The sequence below is a fragment of the Kogia breviceps genome, chromosome 7 (genome assembly GCF_026419965.1).
Source record: "Kogia breviceps isolate mKogBre1 chromosome 7, mKogBre1 haplotype 1, whole genome shotgun sequence".
NCBI lineage: Eukaryota > Metazoa > Chordata > Mammalia > Artiodactyla > Physeteridae > Kogia > Kogia breviceps.
The window spans coordinates 57,977,655-58,002,634 of NC_081316.1; the positions used below are offsets into that span (position 1 = coordinate 57,977,655).

The following is a 24,980-nucleotide window of genomic DNA, read 5'->3' on the forward strand; positions in this document are numbered from 1 at the left end:
TGTTTTCCTCTAAGAGTTTGATAGTGTCTGGCCTTACATGTAGGTCTTTAATCCATTTTGAGTTTATTTTTGTGTATGGTGTTAGGCAGTGTTCTAATTTCATTCTTTTACGTGTAGCTGTCCATTTTTCTCAGCACCACTTATTGAAGAGGCTGCCTTTTCCCCATTATATATTCTTGCCTCCTTTATCAAAAATAAGGTGACCATATGTGTGTGGGTTTATCTCTGGGCTTTCTATCCCATTCCATTGATCTATATTTCTGTTTTTGTGCCAGTACCATACTGTCTTGATTGCTGTAGCTTTGTAGTACAATCTGAAGAAAAATTTAATATAAATGTGATTTAGTATAATTTACATATGACTATAGTGAAATATAAATATAAACATCATGTGTACATAATACATGTATCTTAAAGGAAATCTTAAGTATTTACAAATCTATCTTATAGGTATAGAAAAATGCACCATCCTAAATCCAGAATCCTCTCATTCTCTTTTAGAGTGACTTTCCCCCGCAAGGGTAATCACTAGTCTGACTTCTAACAGCATGCATTTTGAACCCTGACTTTAAACTATGAGAATATATCTTTATTTAAAAAGAAAGATGTAAAATAATTGACATTTTTGTATCTCAGATTTTTTCATTTAAGAGTTTGGACTTGAGATTTAAGTTCCCTTACTGTCCTAAAATTTTATGAATCTAATATTTAAAACCTAACGGTTCTCCTACTTTACTACTGGATTGGCCAAAAAGTCATTCAGGTTTTTCCCATAACACGGAAAAACCCGGACAAACTTTTTGGCCAACTCAATACTTATACAACAGCGCCCTCTGACGATATAACATTTACTAAGATTTAGATATTTAATAATTTCAGTGACACTTTATCTCTAATTTGAGAGCTTAAACTGTGGCCAGGTAATTCTAGTGGTACAGAGCTTCCTGAAGCCACAGGAAGTTATTGATCGTGTGGTGCGCTCACAGAGCTGTTTAGCCAACAGATGATGCCAGAATCTTCCTCTGCTGAGACACCTGACTATTGTTTGACAAAACATGTTATTTCTTGATTTACTGGAATGTTTTAGGTGTTCTTAAGGGCAGGATATCTTCACCTTTGTTTTAGTAGTAGAGTGTGGCCAGCATTGCCCTCTGAGGAAGGCGCCATTAAGACCCTCATAAGCCTCAGGGCCCGACTGTACTCTCCTTGGTATGCATCCTGGACTTTATGGTATGAACGTTAAAAAGGAGATGGCCTTTGGCCAGATCGCCCCAGGGACCTGCTCAGTTAATGGGAGTCCCTGGTTGTTCCCTAAAGCTAGGAAATGCAATCCTGGAGGGGAACTTGGTGCCTTTGTGGAACAAGCGATAGATTCGCTGATGCAGATAATGCAGATAAGGTGGTGACTAAGCCGAGAGACGGTAAACCTGCTTAGTTCCACAGAACAAAGGTTATGCAAAGTTTCTACTTTACAATGACTATGCAAAGTCCCTGCTTTAGGGGTATATATATGGCTATGCTTCGTTATTAAATTTGCCTTGCAACCATCAGTTGCTTGTGCCCTTCTGATCCCATACCTTGGTGCGTTCAGTTCCCTACCACCTCTCGTCGATTGTTGCTGCACTTTGAGGACCCGCCGCGGCTGGCGGCAGTAGAGCAGAGAATATTTTGATGTCATAGAATTTTGGTGTAATTTTGGTGTAATTTAGTGTAATTTGGTAATTTTAATGTGATTCTCCTTTTGGGGTCCAAAGTCTTTGGTCAGGGGAAAGGAGGCTTCCTGAACACTGTAGAATTGTGTTGAATCCATTTTCCTACCAAGTATATACTATTAAAAATAGTATATACTATTTTTAGATGCTGTTGTGATATTTATTTATACCACTATTGAATTTATAATAGCTTCTCTTATATTTTCTCAAGCACTGGCTTGATATAACATGATATAAAGTGTCTATGAAGGGCTTCCCTGGTGGTGCAGTAGTTGAGAGTCCGCCTGCCAATGCAGGGGACACAGGTTCGTGCCCCGGTCTGGGAAGATCCCACATGCCGCGGAGCGGCTGGGCCCATAAAGTGTGTGAGAATTTTTAACATTAACAAGAGGACCTTTTACACAGAAATGTGGGGAACCACATTAGGAAGATTTGGACTGCATTCATTTAATAATTATTTATAAAGTATCTGTCTTGTACAGGGGCACAGTGGTAGCTATTGTGTTCTTGCCTTTCTAACAATTCATTTGTAGGTGTAGGAAGCTGGATAGCCAAACTTTTTCCACGGTGGACTCTGTCGTATCCTTTTATTCCCTTCCCAGTTTGTTTTATTTTTAAGTAAATAATTTATATCTAAGAGTTTCTTTTTTGAGACTAGGAGCAGGTTACAAATAATATACAGAAGGAAGGAATACAATTTTCTCTCTTATTAATATGGACAGAAAGATGTGTGAAGGTATGCAGCATCTTATTACATAGAAGGATGATTTCATTTGAAGGTTATCCCTGAGGAAACTTCCACCTTCCTTGTTAAAATGGAAACTAGACCTGCTAAGGATGGCAATGAAGGGAGCACCCCTGTGGGAAGGGAATGACATTCCTGTTTCTTGGACTCACCTTCCTCTTGGAGGGACTTGTGATTCTTTTCCTTATCACCACCACCACTCTGTCATCAAGGGTTACTGTTTCCCTTTTAATTCTTTTAAGTCAGATTTACCCTCCAGTCTTTCTTGGTATCTTTGTAGGACAGATGAACAAAGGTAGAACATTCAAAAGATTCTTGAAAGGTTCTGACATAATAAAGTAGAAATAAACCTAGTCACCCATGATCTGACTCATAAGATATGGCTTGCTCTCCCGTCTTGACCCAGTTCTGTGGCTACTCCTAGGTGAGGGACAACTTAGTAGGACCCCACTCATAGGACTTTTCTCCAACTGTAGACCTAGATCCTGCCTAAACCCCATCTTCTTTTCAGGTTTTGGTTCCTTCTTTGAAAAATTGTGTCCTTTTAACATGAAGGTGTCTACCCCTTCAGGGGAGATCAAGCTTGCCCAGAAACAATGTCAGTCTCCATTTAGGAACTCTAATAGAATGTAATGCCGTAATTCCATAACTAATACAGGGTACACACATCAAATGGAAGAAGGGACGTCTTAGTTCATTTTAACGTCTCTGGATTAGAATTGGAGACCAGAGAGCCCTCTTTCAAGATGCTTTAATGTATTGGAGGTGTGAGTCTATTTTTTTGTCTTGTATATCTCTGAGTATACTTTTCATTTGTTTAGTAAAATTTCAGTTAACTATTATCATATATCTGGGTATGTAAATGAAACCAACTGTATACTGAGTTTCTTAAAACTAAAAGCTACTAAGAGTCAACGTGATTGTTTTTTTAATCAGCAGCCTGATTAACTGAGTTAAAAACAATATAGTAACAATTCTTGAGTCAGGTCAGTGAAAAGACTATTCTTCAGTATAGCATTCAGTTATATTCTTCAGTATAACTGTTAGTATGTGTTTGGGGATAGGTACTTCATTTTGCAAATGAAGATACTCTAGTGTTCCCTGCTGAAGGTTGAAGTTTGTAGCCAGCCCCATCTGCCATAGTGTGTTACAGTGAAAAAAAGCAGGCTGGATTTTGTCAGAGGTAGGATTGGGTAGTGGATTAAAGCACATGAAAAACAATTGTATTTGACTTTTATTTATTAGTTATATTACCTTGGACAAGTTATCTGACCTCTCTGAGTTTCAGTGTCCTTATTATAAGACTGGTATAATGAACATGCCCCCAGAGGGTAATGGGGAGGATGGTGAGGTGATTTGTGTAAAGCACCAGCACAGTACCAGACACCGAGCAGGTGCTCTGTGTTAACCCTCACTCCAAGTAGCCACCAAAACTGTTTCTAATAGATGTGATGTTCTTACAGGCTTTTCTGGGTATAAATTTTATTTTTGAGCAGTTTTAAAGTCCAAATAGTTATTTTTGCCACAATAAACTATTTAAGGGATGTTGTTCTCTTTATTCCTTCTTGCCTACCCATTCTTATGGATCTCTTTATCCTCTACAAGGTGAAGAAGGGAAGCATCTCTTGAAATTTCTAGGACCACATTTTAGAAAGGACTGCTGTGTGTGACTAGAGGTGTTTTTACTTTTTGAGGTCATGCCTGTGTTTAGTTATCTCAATACACCAAATTGAAAAAACAATTAAAAATTCCAGATTTGCCTCTGACTTGTAACCTTGACCAAGGCACTTGACCACTTTGAGTCTGGTTTCTTCAGTTGAACAACGCAGATCAAATGGCATCTACCTCCCTGTCTCCTTTTATGTTGTGATTTATAAAATCTCTGTTCAGGAGCACAGGGCTGTAAGTGGCATGCAGGCCCCAGTTCTCAACAGCAGAGGGCACACTGCACCTAGTCTGCTGGGTGGTTAGGTATTGGAAAATATCTACAGTTGTGTAGCCCGAAGTTGATATCGTTGGTAATTAGGAAGAGTCAAGAATATTCTGCAAATTAATGTTTTGTAAATGATATTTCATTACCTCTTTCTAGCTGTTTAATATTTAGGTGAAGCCCTCAAGAGATAGGAGATTTTGACATTCTAAGGGTATGTCCTATAATTCTGTGAAGAGCTTCATCACTCTGCCTTTACCCCATCTAAGTACTCCATGCTTAGGATTGGTGTGCAGATGGGATGGAGTGGAGAGCTAACATTCGCTGAGCATGTATTATATATCAGGGACTATACCTAATACTTTGGATATGTTTTCTCTAATCTTCACAGCAATCCTTTGAGTTATGTGTTATTATCCTTATTTTATATAGGACAACCGTGGGACTCACAGAGGTTAAGTGACTTGCCTGAGGCCCCACAGTAGCAATTCAAGTTCAGATCTATTGACTTCTAACCTGCTTTCTTTTTGTCATACCGGAGTTCCACCCCCTTTTCCCCAAGCTAAACAATTAGGGATTGCTAGGAGGAGGAGTGCCCTGAGAGTAGCCACAGAAGGAAGTTTGGCTTTCTCTGTCTAAAGTTCTTGTGGCTCTTGTAATTCTAGATACAAGCTTTTCCTCTGGCAAGAATTTTTTTACCATATACATTTAACATGATATATACAAACACATACCCATATTTTCAAATTTGAAACCTTTAGACTGTATTATTGAAATAGGTTTCTTTGTGGGCTGCTTTTAAAGGGAACGGCAATATCTCAGTTTACAAGGCTAGGCTCTAAAGTCAGTGGGTAAGTTGAAAATCACTATGGCAGAATTATCTTTGAGAATACCAGGGGAAGGCATCTTGTTAGAGAGCTGTGTACTTCCTTCCTTTAAGTCCAACACAGCTAGTCCTTCCTCCTTTGTTGAAACAGATGATGGTTTTTCCTGTTGAGCTTCAAATGATGCAGTTGGCTTGTATTTAGGGGCCATTTTCGGTGGTAATTCACATCTTTAAACATCAGAGTTTCATTCAGCATAGTGAGATGCTTACATATTAGAAGTATTCTGAAACCTAGATCAAGAGAAGGAATAGCAGATCCTTGTCTTATTTGGGCGCTTATGCTAACTCATTGGTTCTCAAAATGTTAGCTGTACATGAGAATTATTTGGAGGGCTTGTTGAAACACAAGTTACTGAGTTCTGCTCCCCACAGTTTCTAATTCAGTAGGCCTGGGATTCAGCCAGAGAATTTGCATTTTTAACAAGTTCCAGATGAAGCTGATACTGATATCTAGGGGACCTCACGTGGAGAAACACTACTAATTTGAATGGAAGCAAGTGGAGTCACTTGTCTATCTTCCCTTCACTGTTTGCCTGTTTCTCTTGCTCTTTTTTACTTTTAGGCTTAGTGGGTATAATTGAATTAGTTTAAGTTAAATCAAGGAGCTGTGGCTCAGCTAACTCTTTATCCTGTTGCTTAGTTTACTACTTGGCCTAGAACAAGTACTTGACCCATTCAATAGATGCTTGTTGAAAAAGTGATTGAGTGAGTTAACATATGTCATGGGAGGGGTTTTTTGGCACATGGACATCATTATTGTATACCTGTTCCATACAGACTGCTTATTTTACTGAAAGGTAGATAGTCTTTATATTAGAATACCATGTATTTTAGGACTATATATGGTGATGATCGTGGACATCGGGAAGTGTGCATTAGGTGCAGTTTTGAGAAACTTGCATTTTGGGACCTCTGGTATGAATGTGAAGAGGGTGTGTGTGTGTGTGTGTGTGTGTGTGTGTGTGTGTGTGTGTGTGTGTGTGTGTGTGTGTGTGTGTGTGTGTGTGTGTGTAGATGGAGTGGGTGCTGGAAGTTCCATCTGTTTTACAACGGCCAAGGGAAATCTTACAAGATCTGGATTAGGTCAGAACCAGCTCCGGAAGGCTGGAGCAGCACTGGATCAGCCTATGTGTGCCCCAGACCACCCTGCATTCTCACTCCTGTCCCTCCAAAGCACTGAAGAATTCAAACACTATGACCCTAAAGGCTCAGTGGGCTCTGTACTGTTGGGTAACTCTTTAAATTTAGATAGTTGTATATGAATTTTACCATATTATAGGGTTTAATAATTGTATTTATTAAATGGTGAGTTTATTAAGAGGAGGGTGAAAAAACTCAAAAAATATATTTAAAGTTCAATGTAAGCTTAAAATTGTGTCTTTTTTGTGTGTGTGGTACGCGGGTCTCTCACTGTTGTGGCTTGTCCTGTTGCGGAGCACAGGCTCCGGATGCGCAGGCTCAATGGCCATGGCTCATGGGCCTAGCCGCTCCACGGCACGTGGGATCTTCCCAGACCGGGGCACGAACCCGCATCCCCTGCATCGGCAGGCATACTCTCAACCACTGCGCTACCAGGGAAGCCCAAAATTGTGTCATTTTGACATGTTTTATATTGTATCTCACAAAGTCTCAGTATCCAGTGTGTTTTTTTCTCTCTCAGTATAGATTATATTTTTTCCTTTAAATTCATTTTACTTTTTTATGCTGAAGTATTTTCAAGTAAATTATAGACTGCATGACGTTTTTCTCTCTAAATCCTTCAATGTACAGCTATAGAAAAAGAAAAACATTATTTTATGTAGCCAAAACAATATGATCACTCCTAACAAAATTAACAAGTCCTTAGTCTCACCTAATACCTAGTCCATATTTAAATTAACCCAGTTGTCCCTAAATTGTCATTTATATCTTGTTTGTTCAAACCAAGATACAATGTGGAATCATGCATTGCATCTGATTATTATGTTCCTTAAATTTTATTTAATCTAAAACAGTCCTTTTATCAGGATATTGCCTTGCCTTTTTCTTGTAAAATGTCTTACCTTTGGATTTGTCTGATTGCCTCTTCAGAGTATCTTCAGCTTGTTTTTCTACCCTTTGTATTTCCCAGAAACTGGAAATTAGATGTAAAGACTGGACTAAGCTAGAAGTCAAACATTTTTGGCAAGAATTCATCATAGGTGAAATGTGCTTTGTGTTATGCCATGTGAGGAGATACATAATTCCTGCTCACACCACTGTTAGTGATGCTAACTTTGATTACTAGGTTAAGGTGATGACAGCCTGATCTTGTGACAGTATTCTCTATGGTATTACTTTGATAGTAATATGAATGTTCATTTTCCTGTCATCCATTCTCCTAATGCTTTTAACACTATTTGGTAATTCTTTCCTGAATCAGTAACTTCACTAGGGTTTGCCAAATATCATTTTTCTAATTCTGTCATTCCTTCTGCATTAGCTGACATTTGGTAAAACAGAGCCCTTTTTTCATCAACTGGGACTATTTGGTACCCTGAAATATAATTCTATTGGAAAGGCAGGTTAAATGTTGAGTTCTTTACTTTTTTATTTACAACTTCTAAGTGAGGAGTTGGTTTAATAAATAACTTAAATGGTGGCAAATGAATATTTTTCTTGCGTTTTCTTTTTTGATATCCTTATGGAGTAATGGATTTTCATGAATTGAATGTTTCAATCAACTACAATCGTTATTCTTATGTTCAATTTGTTTTATGTTCAATTTATTAAAACTTTAGCCAATGATAGTCCTTTGTAGTTGGCTCCTATATTTGTCAGATATAACTCCATTAATTGTTTTTTTGTTTTTTTTTTAAGCTGCTCTGTGGCATGTGGGATCTTCCTGGTCTGGGGCACGAACCCGTGTCCCCTGCATCGGCAGGCAGACTCTCAACCACTGCACCACCAGGGAAGCCCAACTCCATTAATTTTTGAGTGCTTCCTTGCACAGGAAGATGCATTGGTTTATCTTGTAGCTTCCTTGTCCCAAATGTCAGGCAGCCATTTCACTAACAAGCCCTATTCCTTTTAGTGGGGAATAGTATTAGATACCAAAATCCTGGCCCTTGGAATGTTAATTGTTATTGGGGTGACAATGTTTATAGACCTTTTCAGTAGTCTGTTTAGTCCTTGAATTTTGATATTAAAAATTTCAATAATGAAAATTCAGGTAGTAAGGAATGTCTGTATTTTAAAAATAAATAGGTTCCAATTAATAGGTTCTACTGTTTCATTCAATTTTAACATTATTGTGTTTTTAAGTAGCTACTTGATTTTATAATTGTATCTTTTGTCCTACACTGAAAATCTTGACCACCAATAACATTGCTTTATCTTAAAATATAAAGAAAATAATTTCAAAATAACAATATCAATATTATTACTACTAATGAAACCAAATGAAGTTTAAATTTTTTTGTCATTTTTATAGCATAGATTGATTCTAATGGAAGAATAAATATAAATACTTGTTTGATATTTAATTACTTTCCTTTGAAATATGTCTTGTCTGTTTCTTTTCTGTCATAGGTTGATCATTTTGGATTTCATACTGATAAAACTTTTAAACAACGGTACCTAATAGCTGATAAACACTGGAAGGAAGATGGTGGATCTATACTTTTCTACACTGGTAATGAAGGGGACATTATCTGGTTTTGCAATAATACGGTATGTGCAGATTTGTGAAACTCTGGGCTCAATTTCCTTTTTATTATGATCAACTGGAAAAAATCTTTTGCAGTATATATGACTGAGTATTTCTGTATTGTGAAGTTCTTTAAAAAATAACAAAAAGATAAACTCACGAATAATAGAAAAACAGCAAAAGTACATGAATAGGCAGTTCACAAAAGAATAAATACAGATATCCAATAAGCCTGTTCAGCTTTAAAGAATTACACATGAAAAGAATGAAATACTATTTTTGGACAATTGAATTTTAAAAGATTTTTTAAAATCCCAGCTTATATTTAACGATTGAACAAGGATATGAGGGAAATGGGAGGAGGAATATTATGGCATATAGTTTATTATTATTATTATGGTCTCTAGAATGTGAACACAAGGGCAGGAATTTTTGTTTGTTCAGTGTTGTATGCTCAGATCCAGGACTGTGCTAGGCATATAGTAGGTACTCAATAAATATTTGGTAAATGAATGAATTAATAAAATCTAAACAAAGCCAGTGCAAATAAGAAAAAAAAAATACAAGTTTCATTGTCAAATAGGAATGGACAAAGGTAAAACTGTAGCTATATTTTAGCTTTCCTGTTCTACCATTTTTCTATATTTGTGAGGGTAAAAAAGTGTAGCTGTTATGTTGCTTCCCTAACTATATATTCTATCATCTTTTATAATAATGCTTGAATATGTTAACAAAACTTAATTTAGGAGGACACATGAAAGGAAGAAATTTTCCTTTTTAATGTTCCAGAGCTAAGACTAGAAAATGGCAACTTTCTACCGAAAAACTAGTCTGTGAATCACCTTAAAGTGGGGACTGAATCATATTTTCTCCACTGCCAATGTCTGGCATGGTGCCTGGTATTCAGGAAGTCTTAGTAAATGTTGAACTGAACTGCACTGAAAGCAAAGATATGAACCCAATTATACTGTGTTATCACATTCCACATTTCTGATTATTTCCTTAGGAATGCTAGTAGTCTAAATATGTTAGTTGAAAATAAAATAATTCCCTAAGAGCTGAGATCCTAGATATCTGTCTCTCTTAGATGAGTGACAGATGAAATCAGGACTTATTTTCCTGTTCTTTATCATAGGTAGGCAACTGTTCCTGCCTCCACAGAACCCACTGTTCTGATAGGCACTGCAGCATAATTTAATAAGACTTGCTGGGAATCTCTGACCTCTGAAGTGGTAGAAAGGAAGAGCTACTCAGGGTAGGAAGAGTTCCAGGTACCTGATAGAGGCAGATCCTAGAAGGACAGATCTTGGCCCTTTCCCAGCCCTAGACACACCTTACTTTACATACTAAAATGTTTGGGTTGCATATTTACATATTCTGGACATTTATTTATTGAGAGGCAGTATAGTATAGTGGTCAAGAGTGAAGATGTCAGCCAGTGATAAGATTTGAATTCTGGTTTTGCCACTATGCTTTGTGACTTTGAGTAAGTTTCTTATTCTGTGCCTTAGTTTTTATATATTAAATGGTTATAATAATGTCTAGTTAATTGAGTTGTTATGAGGGCAAATAAGAATTAGGAACTTAGAACAATGATCGCACATAATGTTATTTAATATTAATATGTTACATGGACCTCTTTTGAAAAATAAAAACACCCTGAAATAGGTGCAGGTAAATAATCACTTAATACAGTTGCTTCCTCTCAAACCCTGAGGTCAACTCCTCTGGCTGTTTTGATGGACAATCCTTACCCTTAAGAAGCTCATAGTCTGGTAGGGTCAGACACACATGTAAGCAAATATTGCAGCAAAGTAATAGAGATCTATACCTAGCACAGTGGTGTTGAGAGGAGGGTGTGATCAGTAAGCCATAGTGGGGGGCAGGCAGAGGAGGGCATCTTGAGCTGGTGTTACAGAATCTGCAGATACATGGCAGGGAATGAGCAAGGTGTTAAGAGAGAAAATGGGGGTTATTGAAACCATCACAGATATCAGGTTAAATTATCCATCCTCACATGCACGCAGCTCTTTTAATTGTTCATTTATTGGTCAAGACAAACAAAAAAATCTTAGAGGTTCTTAGTCTTTGTTAGGGAGCAACAGCTCATTCAAAAGCAATAATGTGCACTGGGAATGACAAGTAGTTTTAACCTGTGCTAAATCTAGTCGATTGAAGTTGGGCACCTAGAATGCTTTGTTAAGAAGAATTCTGAGGGCACAATTTGAGGTAAGTGAAAAAATGCAATGGTTGATTAATGACCAGCATTATGTGTGGAAATAAGGAGGTCTTACTGCACTTGATGATTGTGTTCTGGAGCCAGATGGCCTCTGAATCTTAGCTCTGCCACTTTCTAGCCGTGTGACTCTCACAGGTTATTTAAACTCTTGTGCCTCAGTGTCCTTGTCTATAAAATGGGTATAATCAAAATGCCTATCTCTTAGATTGTTGTGATAATTAAGTGAATACATATAGTGTTTAGAAGGGTATCTGACAAGTTGTAAGCACTCAATTAATATTAGCTATTGTTAGCTACTACTTACCTTCATGTAAATAAGATTAACATAAAACCCAAAGGAGTCCAATATGTTTATTTGTACTGTTCTCTCTCACGTTATAAATAAAAGTTATCTGTGAGTAGACAGATAACTTATTTATCCGCAGCTCTTTCCTAGATTCTTTGGCACACAGTGCAATTTGAAGGCTATTTTAGACATAATGTTGATTCTGAGGCTAGAATGTCAGAATAAGGAGAGTTGGAATGACTGGTAGTTGAGCAACTTGGGCTTATTTTTAATTGTTTCAGTCTAATACAGTGTGAGATTGTTGTGCAACAATTAAACAGGAATTATATTGTTTACCTGTGGAACAAATATGAATTGTGCAGCTTCTCAGAGAACTCTTTTTGGCCCATTTCATGAGTTGCAAAAAGATTCAGACATTTTTTCACGACTTGATTTTATCCTGTGAATTTGTAAATTCCTCCTAGGGGTTCATGTGGGACATGGCTGAGGAACTGAAAGCTATGTTGGTGTTTGCTGAACATCGATATTATGGAGAGTCCCTACCCTTTGGTGCCAACTCCTTCAAGGTAAGTGTATTTTCTACTTTTAAATTTAAAACATTTTCTAATTACATGTCCCACTATAAGAAAGAAATGATAGCTTTAAGTTGAACTGCCTAAAATTTCAGTAATTTGTATTTAATCTTTACTTTTTATGTATAATGATCAGTCTTTAACTCAGTGTGTTGAGGCTAGCCTTCACCAGGCAAATCTTAATCTATGGCTGCAGAGATTGGAGGGAACTTTTCAGTGTTTAAAAAATGTCAGTAAATAATCCGCTTTATAAATTATACACTTAAATTATTGGGTCTACCACTGGAAAAAAATGTAATGAGTGTGCAAATGTTTGCTTAGTAAGGTGTTTTTCAATAAAATAAGGACAAATCATCGCTATGATTCAGTGAGGCCAACTGGCCACTTGGATTCCCTTCTGGCCTTTCTGTTCTCAAAAGGAGCTTTGGCCTCAGCCACAAATCTACACTTAATAAGCCAGGACACCTTTTCCTCAACTGAGTCACTCATGTACTATCCTTGTGATTCTGGCTATATGCATTTGCCATCTGTATTATTATTCACTGACTATTTTTCTTTAAATAACTCACCTTTTTTTTTTTTGATGTAGACCATTTTTTTTTTTTTTTTTTTTTTTTGATGTAGACCATTTTTAAAGTCTTTATTGAACTTGTTATAATATTGCTTCTGTTTATGTTTTGGTTTTTTGGCCCTGAGGCATGTAGGATCTTGGCTCCCCATCAGGGATCAAACCTGCACCCCCTGCATTGGAAGGTGAAGTCTTAACCACTGGACTGCCAGGAAAGTCCCACAACTCACTTTTCAAACTTAGTGTTATCTTAGTAAGGCTTTATGTACTATTCTTCTCTAAATTACATTGAAATAAAACAAGTATTACATTAAAAATATTTGCTCACTACCTAAGATTGTCACGCATACCACCGTTATACACATACCATGCTTTTGGAGAAATCTGAGTTAGAAATGATTGGGGTTAATCATTTTCTAGGCTTCCTGTTTTGAAAGGACTTTTTATTTTTATTTTCAGATGTTTTATTATCTCATGTTACAAATAAATAAATCAATAGTCCTTGTTTTATAAATGAAAAGCAGAGCAATTTGCTGATATTTGTTAGGCTGCATGGGAAGCTATATCCTTTAGCTTATTATTTTGCATAATTATCTGATTAGGGGAGTTGACAGGTCCTGAAACCATTGGGAGGTAGTCAGCTTGTTGCAGATAGAAACATAACCTCCTCTCCTAGGTCCCTGTGGTTCATACGTTGCTAGCAAAATGGCGGTAAGGGCTGTCTTTGATATGCTTTGTTCCCTTCATGTGCTCACAGAATTTGTCAGTAGTGTAGGGGAATATTACAGATATATTGTGAGAATTGGGAAAAAACTGCACTCAGCTATACATAGTGCCATGAAAACTGGAAGTAAAGAATAGTCACAGACAATGAGAGAAGGTAAGAAGCCAGAAAGCATACATCTTGGATAAGGGGGAAGGTTAAAGGAGTAGGAAAGAGGAAAGATGGAACTCTGGTTCCAAAATATACCAGATGATGGGAGTAGTCAGAGTGGTGAGACTAAAGTATGAAGGTCAGATAGGATAGTCTGATATGGGTATGTAGGTGTGTTAGTTATCTATTGCTACATAACAGTTTACCTCAAACCTTAGTGGCTTAAAACATTTATTATCTTACAGTTCCTGTGGGTAAGGAGTTAGGAGTGGCTCAGCTAGATGGTTCTGTTTCAGGGGATCTCATGAGCTTAAGATGTCAGTTAGTGCTTCAGTCATCTGAAGACTTGACTGAGGCTGGAGGACCCTCTCTGCTCACATGGAAGATCCACATGAGTGACAAACTGATGCTGGGTATTAGTAAGAGGCTTCAGTGTGTCCCCTCTTGGGTTTTTCCAAAGGCCTCCTTGAGTGACCTTTTGACATGGCAGCTACCTTCCCTCAAAGTTGACAATCCAAGAGAACAAGGTAGAAACTGCAGTGCTTTTTATGACTGACACTGGAAGTCACATATCACTTCTGCCACATTCTATTCGTGTTAGAGCCAAGTCACTAAGTCCAGCCCAAGTTCAAAAGGAGAAGAATTAGTTTTCACCTTTTCAAAGGAGATACTTCATTAGCCTTCTCAGCTAAGCAGGACTCTGAGTTCCACCTCCCTATACTGCAATGAGGAAATTCTCCCTAGGTAGAGAACTAGATGATCGTGGAACTTACTTGACGAGTATCCTTCTCTCAGGGCTCAAAGTCTTGTGTTGCTTGTTTTCCAATGTCTGAAAATAGTTGTTCCATAGGTTCCTGTTTTTCTTTTTTTTTTTAACTCCAGTTTTATACTTGTACATCAGGCAGGCTGATTTGTTCCAGTTGTTGGTATATCAGACATAATAATAATCTTTCTGATGAGGAAGGATGAGTTTTATTTTTACTGATGATTCTTACTTCAGTTTTCCACAGGGTTTAGTTTACCTTTGCCTATATGGTAGTCATTATAAATGTTTCAAGATTTGAAATAAAAGAATAGAGTAGTTGTCTGTTAAGATTAGTATTGTGTTCTATCACATTTGTTGTTAAATGTTACTTACAGTTTGTCTCTGCTGTTTCTACTACCTCAACAAGGTCTTTGGTAAATAACTTTTAATAGAAATTACATTTGAATGCAAAATACATTATCTTCTTTCCACAAACTTAAAGTCACTTTTTCACGAGTTTAAATCAGCATTGCTATTGCTTTGACTGGGCGTTTTAACTCAGTTGCCTAGAAATTCTATTTGGAGAAAAGCTTATCTGGCTTTTTTCTGGATCTATGCTATGCCTAAGCTGCTATTATGTGCACATTTATACCCATGTTCTTTGTTATTTTTCTTTAGGATTCCAGACACTTGAATTTTCTGACAACAGAACAAGCTCTGGCTGATTTTGCAAAGTTAATCAAATACTTGAAAAGAACAATCCCAGGAGCTAGAAATCAACCTGTCATTGCCCTTGGGGGCTCTTACGGTGGCATGCTTGCAGCCTGGTTCAGGATGAAGTATCCTCATTTGGTGGTCGGGTAAATGCACTTACTTTGGATGTGAGCACTATCTTAATAATTGTCAAGGCAAACGTAGGGATTTGTTTTGGGTAAAACATGTTCTATTCTGTTGTATTGAGATTTTTAATTTCTGTTTCATTAACAGCTGTTATTTTTCTCACCATTTTTGTTCAATATAAGTTTCAATTTTAAAACTTGATTCGATGAGTTACATTTTTTTCTTTTCTCCTTCCTTGGACTTCTTACCATTTAGAGCTCTTGCATCCTCTGCCCCCATCTGGCAGTTTGAGAATATGGTACCTTGTGGTGTATTTATGAAGATTGTTACTACAGATTTTAGGAAAAGTGGCCCAAATTGTTCAGAGAGTATCCGCAGGTCCTGGGATGCCATTAGTCGACTCACAGAAAAGGGTAAGCTTTAATTAAGAGAATGTAATCTTGGGATTTTTTCCCTTTTAAGTGTAAAATTTAACACTTCCCACTTTCTAAGTAAACTTTTTATATATTTAATTATAACATATGTATTTAAGTATAACATATAGAAAAGTACTCAAATCAAAATACACAGCTTGGTGAATGTTTGCAAAGTGAATATATAGTGTAACAGCATGCAAATCAAGAAATCCCCTCAGAAATCCCCTCAAGCCCTTTTCAGATACTACCTCTGCATTTATCAGGCTAATCACTGTCCTGCATTCTAGAACCATAGATTAATTTTGCTTGCTCTTGAATTTTTTAGTAATCAGAATTGCATAGTATGTATTTTTTTGTCTCTGCTGTCTTTTGCTCGGCACTGTCAGATAAATCCATTTGTATTAGTTGTAGTTTATACATTCTCATTGCTCTATATGTTCCATTTGTTTATTTACAAAAGGGAATGATTCAGAATACTAATTCTTGTAAGCTTTATGAAGATAGGCAACTTATCTATCACGAGATTAACCAGTTCTAAAAATATTTTGTTCAATGTTGAAAAGCATTCTTGGATAAACTGTATAGAAGACTGAGTTTTCTAAAATACCAGGTGAAGAATGAATGATCTGTAAAGCTCTTCTGTTGAGCAGTGCTTATTAGATTCCAACAATTTGATTCTATTCTCAGGTACTGGCTTGCACTGGCTTTCTGAAGCCCTTCACTTATGCACTCCATTAACAGAATCTCAGGATGTTCAGCGTTTGAAAGACTGGATCTCTGAAACCTGGGTGAATCTGGCAATGGTGGACTACCCTTATGAGTCCAACTTTTTACAGCCTTTGCCTGCTTGGCCTATCAAGGTAACAGGAAAATGTCCTTTCATCACTTTTAATCACATAATTCCTTTTTTTGTGTGTGTGTGTGTGCATTCTCTGACTTTCAGCATCAGAGGAAGTCCCAGTGACAAAGGGGCTCTAAAGTTAGTCAAACCTCAAACCTAGGCAAATCCTGGCTTTTGTCACTTTCTGGTTCCTCAAACTTGGACATGTTACCTAGCTCTTCTGAACCTCAGTTTTCTCATTTTAATAATGGAGATAAAATGCATAGATTACAGAGTTGTATGAATTACAACTCTTAGAACTAAGAACCAACTCTTAGAAATAAGACTAATAGTTGCTGTGAATGGAATAATTACTATGTACCAAATTCTGTGCTCTGCATTTCATATACACAATTTATATATGTGAGACACATAGAGCTATATAATACGTGGTCCGTGCTTAATAAATGGCAGCTGCTATCAAAGTGCTATGATTCAGCCAACTGCTAATACATTCTAAGTGCTACATACATCATAAACGCATGAACTCCACACAGCAAGGTAGAGTGGAAAGAGCACTGACTCTGGTTCCTTGTTCAGAACTACCATTTACCAGCTGCGTGATCTTGGGCAAGTGTATTCTCTTCTTGGGCCTCCTTGTCTTCCTCTGCACAATGGGATAACAATACCTATGTGCTCAATAGGGATGTGCTGAGGATCAAATAAAATATTGGATGTGGGGCTTCCCTGGTGGCCCAGTGGTTGAGAGTCCGCCTGCCGATGCGGGGGACACGGGTTCGTGCCCCGGTCTGGGAAGATCCCACATGCTGCGGAGCGGCTGGGCCCGTGAGCCGTGACCGCTGAGCCTGCGCGTCCGGAGCCTGTGCCCCGCAACGGGAGAGGCCACAACAGTGAGAGGCCCGCGTACTGCAAAAAAAACAAAACAAAACAAAACAAAACAAAACAACAACAAAAAATATTGGATGTGAAAACACTCTGGAAAATTTAAAGACACTTGACACAATAAATTTTAAGGTTCTTTTCATGCTAGAATTCTTTATTGTATGTGTTCTTTTTAAGCATTCCTTTGTAAAGAGCATTCCTCTTAGTTTTAAAAACAAAAGCTGGCCAACTTGATGGTTATTAAATTTAGAGAATACAGCAGACTCTACAGCTAGAATAAATGCTGTGAATGTAGATAGAATTGGTAATACAAGAACCAGGTTTCAAAAGCACTTTTAATTTAACTGTCCTTTTGAATTATTAAATGCATACCTTGTTTAAAACTTTGTAACCCAAATGGAACAAGATCATTTGCTATTAGGGATATTTTTCTTCATCTAAAAAGTAGAATGACCAGTGAGTATATTGCACATAGCAAGCCAGAGGTAAATGCATATTGAATTAAATTGAATTTTGACAGTACAAAGTTATTTTAAAGAGCAGATCTCTCTCATGGTAAGAAAACCTAGATCAAAATAATGAGAAAAAACTAAATCTGAACCGATTAGTCTCCATAAATGTCTATGTGCTAATAATGTCTTATCTTTCTATATTATTTTACTATTTACAAAGCACTTTCATATATACTATCTCATTTAATCCCCACAAAAATACTGTGGGAAAAAAGAGTTATAATTCCAGTTTTATGGAGAGGATATTTAAGCTCAACTAAGAGGTAGTGGAAGTGGGATTTGAACTCGAGTCTACCATTTGTTCAGAGGCTATGTTCTTCTCCCACATTGCACTGAACTAGAAGACTTGCCTGAAGATTTGGATAGATTGCTGGCCACAGTGTGACAACTATCAGATTTAACTTTGAACTCTGTACAAAGTGAGAATTACATTTGCATCTTTATGCCCACTTGGAGAACAACTGAGTTGTCAGATGATAAAAACGTATGGGCAATTCCCTCATTACTTAGAATAGGGGTTGGCAAACTTTATGTGTAAAGGACTATATAGTAAGTACTTTAGGCTTTGTGGGCCATGTAGTTTCTGTCACAGCTACTCAACTCTGTAGTTCTAGCAGAAAGTAACCATAGACAATATTTAAATGAATGAGGAAGACTATGTTCCAGTAATACTTTATTTATAAAACAGGCAGTGGGCTGGCTTTGGCCTGGGGCCTGTAGTTTGCCACCCTGACTTAGAAAAAATGCCAGAGGAATACAGCTTTTTAATATTCGTTTGTTTATGATTTAGAACAGTGAACAGTCTAACTGGTTTTCTCTCCGTTTCTTTAATGTTCCTTTTGAGATATTTTGCTGTTGAGTCTTAAACGTAAATATATATTCTATCCTATCTCTCTCCTAAATAATCACTCAAAATTAGTGGAGTATATCTCAAATATTTTGTCATCTGTTTTTGATTTAGCACAATCTTTCTTTTATCTTTTGTGTACATATATATATATATATATATATATATATTTTTTTTTTTTTTTTTTTTTTTTTTTTTTTTGCGGTATGCGGGCCTCTCACTGTTGTGGCCTCTCCCGTTGCAGAGCACAGGCTCCAGACGCGCAGGCCTAGCGGCCATGGCTCATGGGCTTAGTTGCTCCGTGGCATGCGGGATCTTCCCGGACCAGGGCACGAACCCGTGTCTCCTGCATCGGCAGGCGGATTCTCAACCACTGCGCCACCAGGGAAGCCCCCATATATATTTTTAAAGTTTATTTTTAAGGCAAGATAACTTTGTGTCTTTGCCTCACAATCACCTTTTATTTCTTTTATCTAGGACTTGTTCTTGTCATTTCCTCCAGTTCATGTTTTTTTTACCAACTTTATCCTTTCTTTTGACATATTAAGGAATTCTTGATTTCTTATGATATATTTATAATTCTGTTTCCTGCCTGCACCCCACCAAAAGTAATCTCTCTGACTTTTGCTTGAGAAACTTCCATTGCCTATATCTATCTCTAATTTTATCCTATCTGATTTTAGAATTTTTCCACTAAATGCCTCTCTTTCAAACTCTTAGCTTCAGATCACTTTCTTTCACTGTTCATTCTGTTTCTCCTTTCTTGACCCCCTCTCTGTTCTCCCAACCCCCTAATCCCTGGAACACTACCCAGTTGGGGACTGCTCTTTCACTTGGATAGTTCCATTTAACCAGAACTCCTCCTCCCTCTGATACACTTCCTCCTTTTTAAAGGGCTGACAAACAGTCGTCCTTTTCTGAGTCTGTAAACTCAGGCTTAGGATGGTGAGATAATATGTAATAGTTGGGTTATGAAAAAAAGCAGGTGATTTCCAATTCTGCCTGGACCTTGTACAGTTCTAAGTATCCACATGCAGCAACTGAATGCCATTTTCCATGTCAACTCAAATATCATTCTTTCTAATTTATCTTTGAGCCATGCACACTCAGACTCCATTTGCTTTTGTTTACTGTTAACAGAAGCTGCAACATTCATGCAGAAATAATCATGGACTTGGCTGATAGAACACTAGGAATAGAGAAAAGGAAAATAGAAAACCCCTCTGTCATTTGACTGCTCTGTCAGCATAAAAACTGCTAGTTCTCAGTTCTCAGCTTAAAGACCAGTTTTAAAGGGTACTGTAGAGTTTGTCTATTTTGGAATCATTTTTTAGCTGATAACTCACCAAATCTTTTGGCTTAGCCTCCTGAGCATGCAGATAGATACAGTGAAATAATAAGATATAAGATGGAAAATCTCTTCCGTTTGTCTTGGTGTTTGATAATGTATGCGACCTCTCTGGGTGGTTTAAGCGGTTTAGGTGCATTCTATGAAAAGGGAGCTTTTAATGACAAAACTAATGTGATTATCTGAGTGAGGGTGAGAGGCGTATTGAAGCCTTAGAGAAAGAAAATCTGTTAGAAAAGCTGAATGTATCTGTTTAATCCTTTCTCTAATGTGGATGGACCATACTCTCTGAGAAGAGATTGGTCTTTTTTTTTTTTTTTTTTTTAAACCTATCTTCTTTCCTTCTTTAAAAACATTTTCTTTGCCTTCTTTTTCTCTTATTCAAATGCTTATCCTCATAGGTACAGGGACACTTAAAGCTTTTAAGCAATTCATCTTCACTTTCTCTGGTGTACATGGGTCAAAGGGCAGAACCTAAATATTTGGGTACAGAGCTGATTAGTTTGGTACTAAGATTACAATGTTCTACTATCTCCATAATTTCTACACTCTTTAAAACAGAATTATTAAAATGGGCCTCTTAGGCTCTTTTTACATTTTTCCTGAATGTTCACATTTGTCCTAGGAAGTAGAAAGTGAACTAAGTCTGTCCATTTCCTGAACCTCATTTTTCTCTACTCTTTTATAGTTTCCTTTTCACTATTGCATAATAAGTTTTATAATTTTATATTGCCACAGAATCCCTTCTAAGTTTCTACCTAAAACAAATAAAGTTAGAAAAATATAATCTAAGAATAAAAAAATATTTGTTTAAAAAATTAAGCATGAGGCCACAGGTATGTTTAGGTACTGTTTGTGTTGTTATGTCTCTTATATTATAACTTCTAGGTTGAGTGTGTGTAGTGTAGTGGTTACAAATGGAAGCTTCAGAGTGGGTCTGCATTTGAATCCCCGTTCTGCTACTTCCTGGCTGTTTGACTTTGGAGAAGTTTCTTAACCTCTCTGTGCTTTAATTTCCTCAACTACAAAATGGGGATAATAGTAATTATAATGCTTCTTAGGGTCATAATGAGGATTTAATAGGACCTGGTGTATAGTAAGCACTAAGTTGATGCTAGTTATATGCATATAATTGTTATTATGTGATGTCAAAGAGACATTCATATACCAGGACTTTGTAGCCAAAGTTTGGGTTCAAAACTTATATTCACAGTTTTAAATTTGTGTATCTGTAGCAGACCTCTCTGAACTTATTTCCTTCCCTGTGAAATGCAGATGGTTATTATATGTTTCTCCCTGGGTCATTGTAGAGAAAGCACCTGACCTCAAGGAATAGTCAATAGTTTTACTAGCAGACTCAGCCCCAGCTTCCCCTTTATCAGCAGATTTATAGTCTAAGTAGGAATGCTGTGCCTTTTGTAGAAATTGCTTAGAAGACCCTGTTTGCTAGTGTCTACAAAATAAATGGAAAGTGTAGTACAGGGGCTACCTCAGTGCTGAGTATTTCGGATGGAAGTGGTTGGCAGAGAATCTTTCCTTGTCTGATTAGATCACAGTCCCTAAGTAAATAATCAACAGACCAAGTGCTTGCCCTCAGCAGATGGGTAATACCTGCAGATTATCAGGCTTAAGCTGAAGTATTAAATGAGGTTGAACCAAAAATGCCAATATTTGTGTTTGACTTATAAACATGGCAATTTCATATGGTTCAGCTTAACATTTACGTAAGCATTTTGTTTATCCTATAGATCTTTAATAAAAGTATATGAATATCTCCTGTTGAATTACTAGTCTTTGAATAAACATGGGAATAGTGCTGAGGTTTGGCTAGTATAATTTAAGTATTTTTGGGAAAACTTTATTTACTCTTGGCTACTAAAGTTCTTAATGGAATACAGTCTTCCCTCAGTATCCATGGTATCCTCAGGGGATTGGTTCCAGGATCCCCTGCGTATACCAGAATCCATGGAAACTCAAGTCCCTTATATAAAACGGTGTAGTATATAGTCAGTGGACCTCTGTATCCATGGGTTTCCCATCCGTGAATTCAATCAACCTCAGGTGGAAATGTCCATGCATCCTGGAGGGCTGACTATATATTTATTGAAAAAAATCCATGTATAAATGGACCCACCCAGTTCAAACCTGTGTTTTTCAAGGGTCAACTGTGCATAGAGAAATGTAGAGAGTGTGTCTTTTATCTAGAGGATGATGCTTAGACTGACAGAATTTTGAGTTAGAGAGGAAATTTAGAAACACCTAAAATAACAAAATTCTCTTATTTTAAATATTTGTAAACAAATTTTAAGTGATATTTTTCAGGCCTTCTTTCTATCATACTGGTAGAATTATCAACTGGTATTTCCTTCCTATAAGGCAGTTTGACACGATGTAGCTAAGGACTTAAAAATGTTTATTTCCTTCAAACCAATAATTCCTCTAAGAATTTATCTCAGGAAAACAAGGGTAGATAGGTAGATAGATAGATAGATTTAGCCCCAAGGATATTTATTGTAGCCTTACTTACAATAGTAAAGGATTGGGAATGATTCAAATGACCAATTATAGAGTTTCTTCAACTATTCCTCAACTCCCCATCCTGATTGCTCCTCTCTGAATTTCCTCATGTTCGTCAGTGTCCTTATTAGAGTGTGGTGCTCAGAACTGGACACAGTACTCCAAGGGTGCTCTGACCTCACAGAGGACAGTGGGCCCAGGATTGCCCTTAATCTGGACATGGAATTTCTATCAGCAGAGGCCAAGTTTCTGACCAGGACGTTCTCTCTCTATAAGTGGGGCTGCCAAAACCCAAGTATTGTCAGCTGGTGCCAGTCCCCAGCCATGCTTGTGTCTTTTAGGGAGTGACAGTAACTGCTGTTTGCAGAGATGGCTATTCATAGGGACTCCTTTTCTTTGCCTGACAGAGGCCCAGTGTTCTAGCTCTGAGAGGGGATCTGATGCCAGCATGTGAGTCACACTCATTTGTTACTGTTCTCTTCGAGAGCTTTAGGCCACTTTTGCTGCATATCAGCACTCCCTTCTCCCCCTGCCCAGCTTGCACTGTCACCTGGCCTCATCTGCCATGCTGTGCTTGAACATAATGCTCTTCTCTGCATTGCATGGGTCTACTCTGTAGTTTTGTGCTGCATTTTGAAAGAGCTAAGTCCAGTGGGGATGTCCACATGCAGGAAAGAATGCTGATCAACTGTTGGCATTAGATAGTTTAATAAATTCTATGATTGGTTCTTGATTTCCATATATTCTTGAGTATTTCTAATTGGCATATTTCTCAGGAACATTTTGTGAGAAAAGGACTATGCAATTAGGTATTTTTGACTTACCATGAATAATTGAGAGTTGTCAGAATAGTAAAACAATCTTTTGCCTTTTTTCTTCAACATGCATTTCCTTATTGCTTTAGGCTTGATAGGTTTTTGCAGCTTTCAGTTTAGTTCAGTTCTGTTTCTTTTTTTTTTTTACATATAAATTTATTTATTTATTTTTAGCTGTGTGGGGTCTTCATTGTTGCACGTGGGCTTTCTCTGGTTGTGGCGAGTGGGGGCCACTCTTTGTTGTGGTGCACGGGCTTCTCATTGCGGTGGCATCTCTTGCTGCGGAGCACAGGCTCTAGGTGCGTGGGCTTCAGTAGTTTTCACGCACGGGCTTAGTTGCTTTGTGGCATGTGAGATCTTCCCGGACCAGGGATCAAACCCATGTCTCCTGCATTGGCAGGCGCATTCTTAACCACTGCACCACCAGGGAAGTCCCAGCATGTTTTTTTAAATTTAAAAAAAACTTTTTTTTTTTGGATTCTACATATAAGAGAGATCATATAGTATTTGTCTTTCTCTGACTGATTTCACTTAGCATAATGCCCTTAAAGTCTACCCATGTTGTCACAAATGGCAAGATTTCATTATTTTTTTATGGCTTAATAATATTCCATTGTACACATGTACCATATCTCCTTTATTCATTCATCCGTTGATGAACATTTAGGTTGTTTCCATATCTTGGCCATTGTAAATAATGCTGCAGTGAACATGGAGATGCATATATCTTTTCGGATTAGTGTTTTTGTTTTCTCTGGGTAAATACCCAGAAGTGGAATTGCCGGATTATATGGCATTTCTAGTTTTAAGTTTTTGAGGAACCTCCATACTGTTTTCAAAGTGGTGTACTAATTTACATTCCTACCAACAGTGCACAGGGTTCCCTTTTCTCCACATCCTTGCTAACACTTGTCATTTCTTGTCTTTTTTATAATAGCCATTCGAATACATGTGAGGTGATATCTCATTGTATTCTTGATTTGCATTTTCCTTTTGATTAATGATGTGTAGAGCATCTTTTCATATACCTGTTGGCCATCTGTATATCTTCTTTGGAAAACTGTCTATTCAGATCTTCTGCCCATTTTTTAATCGGATATATATTTTTTTTTTGCTGTTGAGTTGTATGAGTTCTTTATATATTTCAGATATTAGCCCTTTATCAGATATATGATTTGCAGATATTTTCTCCCATTCAGTAGGTTTCCTTTTCATTTGTTGGTGGTTTCCTTTGCTATGCAGGAGGCTTTTAGTTTGATGAAATCCCACTTGTTTATTTTTGCTTTTGTTGCTTTTGTTTTTGGTGTCAGATTTAAAAAAATCATTGCCAAGACCTATGTCAAGGAGCTTACCACCTATGTTTTCTTCTATGAGTTTTATGGTTTCAGGTCTTACATGCAGGTCATTCACTTTGTGTTAATTTTCGTGTCTGGTGTAAGATAGTCATCCAGTTTCATTATTTTGCATGTGGCTGTCCTATGTTCCCAGCACTGTTTATTGAAGAGACTATCTTTTCCCTGTTGTATATTCTTTTTAAAAAATTTATTTATTTATTTTTGGCTGCATTGGGTCTTTGTTGCTGCACGCAGGCAGGCTTTCTCTAGTTGCGGTGAGTGGGGGTTACTCTTCGTTGCGGTGCGCGGGCTTCTCATTGTGGTGGCTTCTCTTGTTACAGAGCACGGGCTCTAGGCGCCCAGGCTTCAGGAGTTGTGGCTCACGGGCTCTGGAGCATAGGCTC

General features: G+C 37.4%; 1 protein-coding gene across 6 annotated transcripts in view; it reads left to right on the plus strand.

Annotated features, from left to right (window-relative positions):
• The window catches only part of PRCP (prolylcarboxypeptidase), a 69,084-nt gene that overhangs the window by 24,808 nt on the left and 19,296 nt on the right, over window positions 1-24,980 (plus strand). For all 6 annotated transcript variants that reach the window (XM_059067832.2, XM_067038409.1, XM_067038407.1 and 3 more), the window contains 5 exons: window positions 8,823-8,963; window positions 11,930-12,031; window positions 14,903-15,084; window positions 15,320-15,477; window positions 16,168-16,340. In XM_059067832.2, the coding sequence (XP_058923815.1) occupies window positions 8,823-8,963; window positions 11,930-12,031; window positions 14,903-15,084; window positions 15,320-15,477; window positions 16,168-16,340 (756 nt within the window). The remainder of the gene's footprint in view (window positions 1-8,822; window positions 8,964-11,929; window positions 12,032-14,902; window positions 15,085-15,319; window positions 15,478-16,167; window positions 16,341-24,980) is intronic.